Source organism: Cucumis sativus, chromosome 2, assembly GCF_000004075.3.
Source record: "Cucumis sativus cultivar 9930 chromosome 2, Cucumber_9930_V3, whole genome shotgun sequence".
In the NCBI taxonomy this organism is placed as follows: Eukaryota; Viridiplantae; Streptophyta; class Magnoliopsida; order Cucurbitales; family Cucurbitaceae; genus Cucumis; species Cucumis sativus.
In genome coordinates this window covers 19,188,435-19,200,970 of record NC_026656.2, presented here as the reverse complement: position 1 = coordinate 19,200,970, position 12,536 = coordinate 19,188,435, and the positions used below count along the sequence as shown (strand labels likewise).

The 12,536-nt window shown below is 31.9% G+C and overlaps 3 protein-coding genes across 3 annotated transcripts; all 3 read left to right on the top strand.

Moving 5' to 3' along the window:
• The first annotated feature begins 1,106 nt into the window (after positions 1-1,106).
• On the top strand, positions 1,107-2,859 carry LOC101209079 (V-type proton ATPase 16 kDa proteolipid subunit). Its single transcript, XM_004152615.3, has 3 exons — positions 1,107-1,350; positions 1,476-1,761; positions 2,485-2,859. The coding sequence occupies exons 1-3, from the start codon at positions 1,272-1,274 to the stop codon at positions 2,615-2,617; spliced, it is 498 nt and encodes a 165-aa protein (XP_004152663.1). The 5' UTR covers positions 1,107-1,271; the 3' UTR covers positions 2,618-2,859.
• Positions 2,860-4,629: 1,770 nt separating this feature from the next.
• LOC101209326 (V-type proton ATPase 16 kDa proteolipid subunit) lies at positions 4,630-6,950 on the top strand. Its single transcript, XM_004152616.3, has 3 exons — positions 4,630-4,930; positions 5,017-5,302; positions 6,570-6,950. Exons 1-3 carry the CDS (start codon positions 4,852-4,854, stop codon positions 6,700-6,702), a joined length of 498 nt encoding a protein of 165 aa, XP_004152664.3. The 5' UTR covers positions 4,630-4,851; the 3' UTR covers positions 6,703-6,950.
• Positions 6,951-8,814: 1,864 nt separating this feature from the next.
• Positions 8,815-12,507, top strand: LOC101208838 (probable 1-acylglycerol-3-phosphate O-acyltransferase). The gene is made up of 9 exons (XM_004152614.3): positions 8,815-9,220; positions 9,482-9,718; positions 9,859-9,905; positions 10,042-10,160; positions 10,249-10,409; positions 10,872-10,981; positions 11,058-11,157; positions 11,942-12,065; positions 12,149-12,507. The coding sequence occupies exons 1-9, from the start codon at positions 9,024-9,026 to the stop codon at positions 12,272-12,274; spliced, it is 1,221 nt and encodes a 406-aa protein (XP_004152662.1). The 5' UTR covers positions 8,815-9,023; the 3' UTR covers positions 12,275-12,507.
• The last annotated feature ends 29 nt before the right edge of the window (positions 12,508-12,536 follow it).

The window sequence follows — 12,536 nt, the reverse complement described above, 5'->3', positions numbered from 1 at the left end:
GATTGACTCATGCTTAGCTCCCAAGTTCTTGCTTCACTTTTTTTTTTTTTCGGTGGAGAATTTAAATCACGAATTAGTTTTAAATAAAAAAGAGATAATATACTTTTATGGATTATCACTTTATATCATATTCAATCTTTCCTTCCCAGAGATTGCTATGCTCTTGTAGTCTTTTTACCAACTATTCTCTTACATTCCCTTAACGTTAAAATGGAATCCAAAGCTTGGAAAAACTTTGGTTGTTAACTTTCATTATTTTCGATATTTTGCAAATGCACCAACTTTAAGCATAATTCTATTTAACTATTGTTTTGGTTTAGGGTTTATTCTTGTGCATATGTTAAATTATTGTGTGTAGTTCAAATTCAAGGAAAATTGACAAAAGTAGTACACTTCTTGTTGTTTTCATTTTAAAAAATAGCACAATTTTATACATAAAATTGTTTTCTAGAATATTAAAATTTTCCAATTTTGAATATTAACTATTGTTTGGGTGCATCGACTAATATTGAAATTTTACCATTTCTTAAAACTTTCTGAATTTGATTTTACCTTTTTTAAAACTTTCTGAATTTTATTTAATTTAAGTTTATCTCTGAATTTTATTTAACTTAAGTTTATCATTTCAAAAAAATTATTCAAAATCTTAATATTAGAGATTTGGAGCAAAGATTAGAATATTTTTTTTTAAAAATATAACACAATCAATAAGATTGAAGAAATTTGAAAATGATAGAATTTCCGTCTATGCAACCCTAAAATTTTTGGAAAATTTTAATTTTTTAGAGAATCTCAATGGTCGATCTTACCTAAAATCAATGATCAATCGAGATAAATATTCTTACCGTGCTTTGAGAAATGTGTTGTTTTAGACATGAAAACCAGAATTTTGTCGATTTTCCCAAATTCTTCATATTTGTCTTCTTAATTTAATATACTTTTTATTTGACAGTATGATTGAATTGTAATACGTGCAGGCACATTTTTACGGACTTCTGATGAGACGTGGCCTTCAATTGGGCCAGTTATGCATGTTATTCTAACCATGGCCCACTTTTATTCATGATTGGGCCTTCGTGGGCCAGGGCAAGCCCAACTGTAGGACCCAATCGTATTATTCTAAAGTAAATAATTATTCGTGATAGCGTGAGTATTTCAGTCAGTCGTGGCGAGGCGAGAAAGGAGTGGAGGAAGAGAGAGATTGAGAGCGGTTCGAGATCTGATCTAATCGGAGACCTTCTTCTTCATCTTCACCGTTGAACCCAGAAAAGATGTCGTCAGCCTTCAGCGGCGATGAAACAGCACCCTTCTTCGGCTTCCTCGGCGCCGCTGCAGCTCTCGTCTTCTCATGTAATTTATCTTTTCATCCAATGCGTGGTTAATTTGATTGTTCTTGTTTGGTATGACGTGTTTTCTAGGTTTCGATCTTTGATTGTTTATGTGATGGGGTTTTCTTTCCTTTTTTATTTGATTAGGTATGGGAGCTGCTTATGGAACGGCGAAGAGCGGGGTGGGAGTTGCGTCTATGGGAGTAATGAGGCCTGAACTGGTGATGAAGTCAATTGTTCCAGTGGTTATGGCTGGAGTTTTGGGTATTTATGGTCTTATTATTGCTGTGATTATTAGTACAGGGATTAACCCTAAGGCCAAATCTTATTACCTCTTCGATGGCTACGCACATCTCTCCTCTGGGCTTGCTTGTGGTCTTGCTGGTCTGTCCGCTGGCATGGCTATCGGGATCGTCGGTGATGCTGGTGTTAGGTACCATTTATTAACGTTTTGGGAACTTTTCTTTTGTCGTCTGTTCGTGATTGTATACTCATGATCGGTAGATTTCCTTCTTTTGTTAATTGATTGTTCTATCTGCCGTTTTCTGCGTTTTTCTTAGATTCAGCTAAGAGCCTTCGTGTGTGTGGTGTATGTATACTTTTTTGTTGTCTAGTGTTATTCCTTAATGTTCTGGTGGATTAAATTGCTACGTTGGATTCAATTTTGGTAGATTCATGCCGGGGTTTTGTAAATAGCTATAGTTCATTTTATTGAGTTCCTGCCTTTGTTGGTTTTTGCGATTTTTTCATTATAAAAAAATTGTTCCAGGATCTTTTTTCCCTTTGTTTAAATTCTATTTTAATTCCTGAATCGTCTTTTTACTTACAAGTACTCTATTTTTAGTCTTGTCAATTTGGGTTCTGCCTAAAATCCTTTTTTTTTTGGTCTTGTTAGGCCTATAATTTTAACCACATTTTAAAGATTTTGTATTGGTTGTGGGAATAGGTATCTGATTTTCTTTTTTTTCTATTGTAATATAAAAATTTGATCAAAATGAAATTGTATGAAACTCCAAAATTCGGACCATATCATTAAATTAACTATAAGAATTGTAACTCTTATGATGTAAAGCTTGCTGGCATTTATCTTAGTTTTGTTTTCTCAAACCTTCTTGATGTCAAAGGTGTGCTTATTCCTTATATTTGTCTTTTACAGAGCCAATGCCCAGCAGCCTAAGCTTTTCGTTGGGATGATTCTTATTTTAATTTTTGCCGAAGCTCTGGCACTCTATGGACTTATTGTGGGCATTATTCTCTCTTCCCGAGCTGGTCAGTCAAGAGCCGATTAAGTGGATGCTGTATGTGGACTCGAGGTTGTGTAGTATGTCTCTTCTTTTGTTTTTTGGTCAAGAATTGGTTTTTGTACTCTTTGAGTAAATGGGTTATTATTATGGTTTAAGCCGACTCTCAAATGTTCTTGTGAGGTGTGATTGCTAATACCACACGAATTCTGTAGTTGTTATATATGGATTTGGAATTAATTATTCTTCTCAATAAAATATTAAACTCTGTTACATTACTCCAATTTTAATGATGATTCCCTCTAAGTTTGAGTGTTGAGAAAAATACCTTCATTACTTTGTTGATTGCTTGATATTTTTGTTATCTTTAGCTTTTACAATCAATATTTTGGGTGATTCCTTTTTTTCTTCTGAATTCTGTGAGTGTTTGGGCTGGGCTACGACTAATCTCACGAGATAACCCTTGACTCTAAACATTTGAGTACAACGAAAACATTCAAAAGATAATTTTAGGTAGGTGGCTGCCATGTATTGAATCCTTGATCTCTTAATTAGTTATTTTGATCATGTATCTTATTTTATTATTAGGCCAATTCAGGATGGTTTCTATGTTCTTGCTAGTTGCTATTGATATAATGTCTTGATAGTTCAGTTAGAAAGATCGTGTGTTATAATATTATGATGGAAGTTCTTTTAAAGGCTTCATTTATTTTTTTGTTTGGGGGGATCCAAGTTGATGAGAGGAATATGAGAGATGGGAGAGATTCCCCTCCCAGGGAAAAGTTGTTTTGGCATTGGCATGGCTTCTTCTCCATTGTAATGGTTGAATATTCTGTAGGGTGCCCCTTGGTTAGGTCATGTTGCTAAGCCAATAGATAGCTGCCTTCTCCCTTTATGCTGCATCTTTATACTTATCCTTATCTCTTTGGCATCTCCTTATTCTTCTCTTTCTTTTTCTTTTTCTTCTCTTTACTTTTTCCTTTTTCTCTTTCTTCCAATGTATAGTTTATATTATTACATTGTTCGTCAATGACCTCGTTCATTTTAAATTACCTTACTTTCCCCTCTTTGGAGTTTGATCAAGTCCAAGTATATCATCATCTCTTGCTTATTTCTAGCCTTGCTTTGGCTCTTTGGCTCACTGTCGTCTTAGATAGCCCTTTTAGGACAGAGAGAAGAGGCATATATTCGTTGTGAGACGAACATTTGGTACCATGCATGCAATGTCCACAAAGATTACTCTGATTTACTTGTTGTAATATCTTCAACACTTAGCCTAGAGACAACGATGCATCAATTGACCAATGGTTTACTCCAAACACAAACGTGATTGTTTGCAGTGGATTACAATTAAACCAATGGATTCAAATTTATTAAAAAGAAATACCATACATCATTTTCATTGTCATTGAAAATGTTCATGTTTGCAAAATTTTACCAACAATTTTTTATGAAAAGAAAAAGATCATGATAAATAGAAAGAAATAAATAGAAATTTTACCAACAATTTTTTACAATTTTATCACTTTCCTATGTCTAGAGAAAAAAATAAATAGAAAGAACAAAGAGAGACAAAAATATTTGCATAAAATAAAAATGTTACTATATATAAATTAGGTGGATAAATTACAAAAATCACTTTTAAAGTACCATGTTAGTTGCAATTAGAAACCTTAGAGTCTTCGAACATATCCGAATTTTCAAACTTATATAAATTGCATTGGTTATATAAATTTGGGAATTCAATTTTTATCATTTTCAGGTTCATTTTTTACAATTATTATAAATTTAAGATTACAAACTTAATTGTTATTGTTAAAAGGTTGAGTATGTAATTGTAACGATCGTCCAATTGTAGAGGTTTAATTTTCTTATTAATTTTATCATTCTCATAATTTGTTTATCTGCACTAATAATTAGTTTTAAAGTAATAATATATTAATAAATAGAAATGAATAAATTTGAACTACCAACCTTTTCACACGGCAGAGTTTTGGCCCGAAAATAGTTTTATCAAATTTCTAAAATGAAAATCATATTATATATATATATAAAAAAATAGGTATAAAGGTTTTTCTTTTTAGTTTTTGTATTGGATTATTCCAGATAACGTGGGAGAGATTTTTTTTTAATAGAATCAAAAGTCTCGAAAGAGCGAAAAACATAAAAGTTGAGTATCTGAACGAAAACGCAAAATCTGAGAGAACAGAAAAAGTAAAAAATAAAAAGCTTCAGATCTGATCGGAAATCTTCTTCTTCTTCTTCTCTCTCCATCGGAAAAAATGTCGTCCTCGTTCAGCGGTGATGAAACGGCACCCTTCTTTGGCTTTCTCGGCGCTGCTGCGGCCCTTGTTTTCTCATGTAAGAACATTTCCATTCTATCCAATTGATTACATCTCATTTATTTATGGATCTTCATTGGATTCGCTTTTGTTCTTGTTAATTAGGTATGGGAGCTGCTTACGGTACCGCAAAGAGCGGTGTTGGTGTGGCGTCAATGGGAGTGATGAGGCCAGAATTGGTAATGAAGTCTATTGTTCCGGTGGTTATGGCTGGAGTTTTGGGTATTTATGGTTTGATTATTGCTGTGATTATTAGTACGGGGATTAACCCTAAGGCTAAATCTTATTATCTTTTCGATGGTTACGCTCATCTTTCCTCTGGTCTTGCTTGCGGCCTCGCCGGTCTCTCTGCTGGCATGGCTATCGGTATCGTCGGCGATGCGGGCGTCAGGTACTCTATTTTTAACTATTTAAGCTGATGGGAATTTTGATCCGTTAGTCTATAGTTCAGATTTATACTCTGTCTTGCTTGATTTCTTTTCTTATTGGATGATTGAATCTTTGTTGTCGGGATCTATATCACCACGTTCAAGTAGGGGACTAGGATTGTTTGTAGGAAGGGTTGATTGTGTTAAGAATGATAAAAAATGAAATATATTCTGACTTAATTGGTTACGGGTTGAATTCTTTCTAAATTTGATTGAGCTGAAGATTTGAAGTTCAAATTTCTAGAGCCTCATTTGTTATACTTTGGTTTTTCATGAACAGGATCTCGGTTCTATAGGATTACAACTATGTCATTGAGTTCTAAAGATACACTTCGGTTTTTTGTTTTGAAAGTTACCTGTTTCTTTTCAAGTTATTTACTTTAGTTTTCACTTTTCTTAAACAAACATTTGTGTTTTAGTTTTGAAAACTTTACTTGGTTTTTGAGAAATAAGATAACAAAACCAACAAATTAGAGAATCGTTGGCAAACGCAGCCTGCTACAGTTTTTTTCTTTTAATTTCCAAAACTTGACTTAGTTTTTGGAAACATTGGTAGATATAGAAAGCTGTAACTAAATAAAGAAACTTATAAATTGTATTTGTAGTTATAATTTTGCATAATAAAATAAAAAACTAAAAACCCTATGGTTATCAAGCGGGAATTACATCTTTTTTTTTTTGTTTTTGAGTCTGAGTTCCTGCTTGATTCTTCAAACACTGAAAAGATTAATGGTATCACCATTGCTATTAAGGCATTGATATTTGCACAAACTCTTTGCAAAACAAGCAAAGTTCTGTTCCTTGTTACAGTAACTACAGAGATGTATATGCAATTTGATTCTGTTTCTCAATCAGTCATTTGGGTTTGAATTGAGTTGCTTGCTTGCTTCCATGTAGTTTTCCATATATTAAGGGGTTGTTTGGTAGAATAGAATGTAATAATGATTACTGGGAATTTAAGAGATGTTGAAATGAGTGGAAAAGATGATTGGATTGAAAATTGTAGGAAGGAAATGGTTTTGGTATTACAAACCAGACCCAAAACGTTCAATTGAAACATGAACTTACATATTACTTTCTCCCAAACACGCCTTGGAGTGTCTTCTTGTCATTAGTTTCTATTTTGCTTGATTTTGATGTGTACAATTCATATTGAACTTCAAATCTTCTGGATAAAACAAACTACAAACCATAGAATGGAAGCATCTAAATTGAATTTGTCTTCAACAGGGCCAATGCACAACAACCTAAGCTTTTTGTTGGGATGATTCTCATTCTAATTTTCGCCGAAGCACTTGCTCTCTATGGACTTATTGTTGGTATTATTCTCTCCTCTCGAGCTGGTCAGTCAAGAGCTGATTAAGTGATGAAATGTTTTGCGCTTGGAATTTATGTATTAATGGTCTCTCTCTTTTTCTTTTCTTTTCTTTTATTATCTCATAAATTGTTTTTGTAGTTCTATGATTAGAAATGGTCACGACTAAGTTTTTCACTTTCCCAAATATTCTTGTGGTTTTGTGATTTCTGTACCACATAGATTCTGTACTCATAAGGATTTGGAATCAATTGTTCTCTCAATAAACATAAAAACATTCCTTCCTTCCCTGTTTATTTGTGCTATTGTTGCTCTTGAATTTGATACTCTGTAGCTAATGATTAGATATATCTGTTATTTGACTGTATTGGGACTAAAGATATGTTGACATTTTCTTTTGTAAATACACATCAAACATCAAACGTATAACTTATCATTTGTTAATTTTTAAATTTTAACTTTGATACGTGTCTAAGAATAAATAAGTCGTTGAATTAAATAATTCCATAAACATTCATTTATGATATTTGTAAAATTGAAATCTCATAAATTTAGATTGAGATAGTAAGTGATTTTTTTTTTTCAAAAATCAGTTTAGATTTCGATAGTATGCAGTTTCTTCTTGGTTTTTTTCGATTTTTTTTTCTTTTTTACTTTTACGTGACGTTTGAAATATTTATTTTTAAAAAAATATTTTTGTTTTCGTAACCCTTCAATTTATATAATTATAGGATAGCATGCTTTCTTTTTTTTTAAAAAAAATAATTATTGTAGAATTAGATAATATATAATCTGTTTTGATCTTTTTTTTTTACTATTAATTTTTTTAATTCTGTTTAGATTTTTTTAGTAATAGATAATAGATATAGGTAGATAACAGAATAACAAAAAATTGAATAACAAACTGAAGAATAGGAAATTGAAAAAATATTAAAATTTATAGACTTCTTTTTTAATCTATTTTACTCTCTTGTACATGAAAATTATTTTCGGTAAGTGTATTAGCAAAAACTATCAATTTTAAAAAATATTAAATAATTTTATATTTTCAAACTATATAAAAGATTATACCACCATCTTTTACATTTATGCGACAATAATCAATTAATTAATTTTATATTTTCAAACTATACAAGATTACATTAATAATTAATTAATTAATAATTTATTTCTATAATAAATAATATATATGGTAATAACTGTTTGAATTAAATTTCTAAAAATAAATAATATATATATATATATATATATATATATATATATATAATCTGAATTAGGTAAAAGCTTTTGTTTAGTTGATATTGTAAACATAAATTCGATTATTTATATTACAAATATTTATAAAAATTTGAATTTAAATTCCTAAAAATATAATAATTTCACTTTTTTATATTTTAAGCCAATATTTATATTTACAAATAATTTAGATGGGTAAAAATATTAAAATTATTAAGTAAATATTTATTTTCGAAATGAATCAAGTAATTAACAATTTATTTTGTTGTGTTGGTAAGATTAAAATTAATTTATTTAGTTGTGGTTGGTAAGATTAAAATTGTATCTTACCCCTATAATTATAATGCACTTAATGTATATATGATTATTCTAATAAAATTTTGATATTTTTCCTATAATCATGGTACTTGTTCGATTTTCCTAAATCTTTCGTATTTCTAATAACAATTGATTTAACATCATAATAAATTAAAATTAAAATTGTATCTTACACCTTTAATTATGATGCATTTAATAAGATTACTCTAAGAAAATTTTGATCTCCCCTATAATTGTGCTATTTGATAATTTGACAAAAGTATTTACAACATATATATAAATTGTGCTATTTTAATTTATTTTGTTATTTTTTAAAATATCTCTAAATCTACTCTTATTTAACCGGCCAATATATATATATATATATTTGTATATTTGTATATTGATAGTTAAAAAATATGGCAAACTATTAATTTAATAATTTAAATATGAAATTACATCAAAATAATAAAACAGCCTGATTATTTATATACATATATATATATATAAAAGTTGAAATATCTTAAAATAAAAAGAATAAATAATTTGGGCCATAAATACGTCAGTGCGAATGTAATCGCGTAAAGGAATCTAGAAATCGTTCAAGAGCGGATATAACAAAATTTAATCGTTTCTTATTATTCCACGCGCTATTTCCTCAAATATTCATCTCTAAAGTAGGAGTGGAGGAAATAGCAATATATTATTTATAAAAATTAATTTCCTTCTCCGCCAAGTCGGCGGAGTCATATGGCGGGCTGCTTCGAAGAAGATGGTTCACTATTTATAGGACCAAAACTTGAATCACACAACAATGCTTGAATCTTCATTCATTGATGACCATAAATCGTTTGCGGATATCAAGTTCCTTTGCGAAAATGGCGGAAGAGATCAGTAAGGCCGGACTCGGAACTTCCACTTCTTCCTCTGAGACCGCCAAATCTAGATCTCTTTGGCCCTCTGTTCTCCGTTGGATTCCCACCTCCACCGATCATATCATCGCCGCCGAGAAGCGGCTTCTCTCTCTTGTCAAGTAATTTCTCTCTCCTTAAACCCTACACGTCCTTGTTAAGAAGATTTCCGTTGATTGTTAATTTTTTTTTATGAATCGCAAAATTTGAGGCTCTTTGAATTCGAAGTTCGTCGGATTTTATGAGAACGGGAGACTTCGGATCGCTTTCATTGTTTTGGAAATTTTGATGAGATATTGACTATTTATGTTATCATTTAGCAGCTTCATTAGAAGTGGATATGAATTATAGTTTTGTGACAATTTATTGTCGGTTTATTTCAGGACTCCTTATGTCCAAGAACGGGTTAATATTGGTTCTGGCCCGCCAGGATCGAAAGTTAGGTGGTTTCGCTCTTCGAGTGATGAGCCTAGGTTTATCAACACCGTGACATTCGAAAGCAAACCTGAGTCTCCGACGCTTGTAATGATTCATGGTTATGCTGCTTCTCAAGGATTCTTCTTCCGCAATTTTGATGCTCTTGCCAGTCGCTTTCGGGTCATTGCCGTCGATCAACTTGGGTGAGCTCATGTTTTGATGGGGTTTAATTCTATTTAAATATGATATCTGATGTAGTATATTGTGTTCATCTGCACATTAGTTCTTTGATGAATGTACAGCATAACCTTGTTCTGAAGTTTCCTTACTTTGGTGTTTGTAGGTGGGGAGGATCTAGCAGGCCTGATTTTACGTGCAAAAGTACAGAAGGTAGAGTAATTAGATTACTTCCATTCTTATCTCTTATTGCTCCTAATATAATAAGGGGTTTTCTTCTTCTTTTCTTTGGTTTAATTTGTATAATTTATGTTCTATTAAGGTTCTGACTGTTATGTTGATGCTACAGAAACTGAAGCATGGTTTATAGATTCATTTGAGGAGTGGCGAAAAGCAAAAAACATCAGTAATTTTATTTTACTTGGACACTCATTTGGTGGATACGTTGCAGCTAAATATGCTCTTAAGGTGATTATATTTTGCAATTCAACTATTAAAATTAAGCATTTATGATAGCCTTTGTGATTTCGAGGTCTCTTATCATTTTCCTTTTCAGCATCCTGAGCACATCAACCACCTAATTTTAGTGGGACCTGCTGGATTTTCTTCGGAGTCAGATGCCAAGTCTGAGTGGATTACAAAGTTTAGAGCTACTTGGAAAGGAGCGGTTTTGAGTCATTTGTGGGAGTCAAATTTTACTCCACAGAAGCTTGTTAGGTATTTTCTATCAGAAGCTTTCAGTTTATTGATCACTTTGACAAAATAACATGTTTCTTCTTTACTACCATACTTAAGTGTTGGGATCAATTCTTGGTTTGTTAATCCCAAACAAAACACGAGCCACCATATTATAGTTCCTAAGATATCATCTGACCTTAGAGACTCAGCAGCTTGACTTAAGAGAATGTTTTTTTACCTGAAATTCAGTATACTTAACAGAAGTTCCTCTTTCAATTATTTCATTTTTTATATAGGTGGTTGGTATATTTTGGGAGAAAGGTGTAAATTAAACTTACTTTCTTATAATCTCACGTTCCATGTCATTACTTAATTTTTATTTTTACATTTGGTACATTCATAAAAATGGAAAATTATTTGGCCGTGTCACTACATAATCCCTTTTAGCATATTCAAGTAATGCAAGACTACTCTACTAATCCCATGTTTTTGTATTACTAGGGGTCTGGGCCCTTGGGGACCAGATCTTGTTCGCAGATATACAAGCTCTAGGTTCGGGACATACTCAATCGGGGACATATTGAATGATGAAGAATCCAGATTGTTATCAGGTAATGGCAGATAAAGAGTTGGCTATTAGACACAAAAGTGTGATTTGTTTTGACATTTCTCTTTTTCCAAATGAAGATTATGTATATCACACCTTAGCAGCCAAGGCGAGTGGAGAATTGTGCTTGAAATACATATTTGCATTTGGTGCATTTGCTCGGATGCCACTTCTACAGAGGTTTGATAACTTTACTTTCTTTCAACTTAAAAATTAAGATTGTGTCCTACCTTTTTTTGGTTGTAATTATGTGTTTACTAATTTCTCTGTTCCATTCTTTTAAAATGTTATTATTTCATCATCTTGTTCCATTTTGCATATCTAGTTGGTTTAACGATGACCATTGGTTTAAATGAATCCAGTATTTTTTCTGAAATTAAGTTCAAAAGTTCGTCAGTAACTTTCTCGTGTGCGTGTCTTTTCCTTTTAATTTTGGGGGTGTCTATGACGCTTGTGCAAGTATCTGCATTTTGAACAGGACACTTATTCTGCATCTCTATGTAGCACTGTTTCTTTCCATTTCTTATAGTACCTGCAACTTGGGGGTAGGGAGATTTCAAGTATTCGAACCACACTCCCCGTGGTTACTAACACTGTCAATTGAACTACGATCAATTTGAGTTTAACATTTCTTTCCATATATTTAGGAGCTGAGAACACCTATTATTTTAGGTGAAGAATAGGTTTATATTTAAGAGTGAGAACAATTATTATTATTTTAGGTGGTGAAGAATAGATCTACGTGAATGCAAGTTTCTTATAGTTTAATTTGAAAAGAATCTTTGAATTGTAACAATAAGAAAGAATACTTCTGTCTGAATCAGGGATTATCTCTGGGGTATAGCACACTCTAAAAAAGAAAAGAAAATAGAATTCACTACGAGATGCTTAGTCTGGAAGTAATTAATTATACTTTCTATGATAATATTATCTGCATGTCTGATTATTCCTTGATTTTGCTCAGTGCATCTGAATGGAAAGTTCCTACAACATTTATATACGGTTCTCAAGATTGGATGAACTATCAAGGCGCACAAGAAGCTCGCAAGAGTATGAAGACACCATGCGAAATATTACGGGTTCCTCAGGTTTTACATCCTTCTTTTCTCCTTCAGATACGGATGATCTGTATTTTAGCATCCATCTTATGGAACTATTCTCATGACTGCAGGCTGGCCACTTTGTGTTCATAGACAAGCCTAGTACTTTTCACTCGACTGTCTTCTACGCGTGCCGCAGATTCCTCTCCTCCGAACCCGATAAAGAATCTTTACCAGAAGGTATAATATCTGCCTGATCGTCTTCACCAAACATTATGGATACAAATTCAAAAGAGAGAACCAAATTATGGGTTTCTACATCAATTTTTTTTTTTTTTTTTAAATAATGTAATATATTTATGAAAGTTATGTAACTTTCTTTTATAGTTGTAGTTGAATATACCACAAACTTCGATGTTCTAAAAAAATCCAATGAATGCTTACCTCTAATTGGAATGTGGCCCCCCAACTCCCAAATGTTTTCACAGAAGTGTTTTTGTTTAGTTCTGTCAAATATTG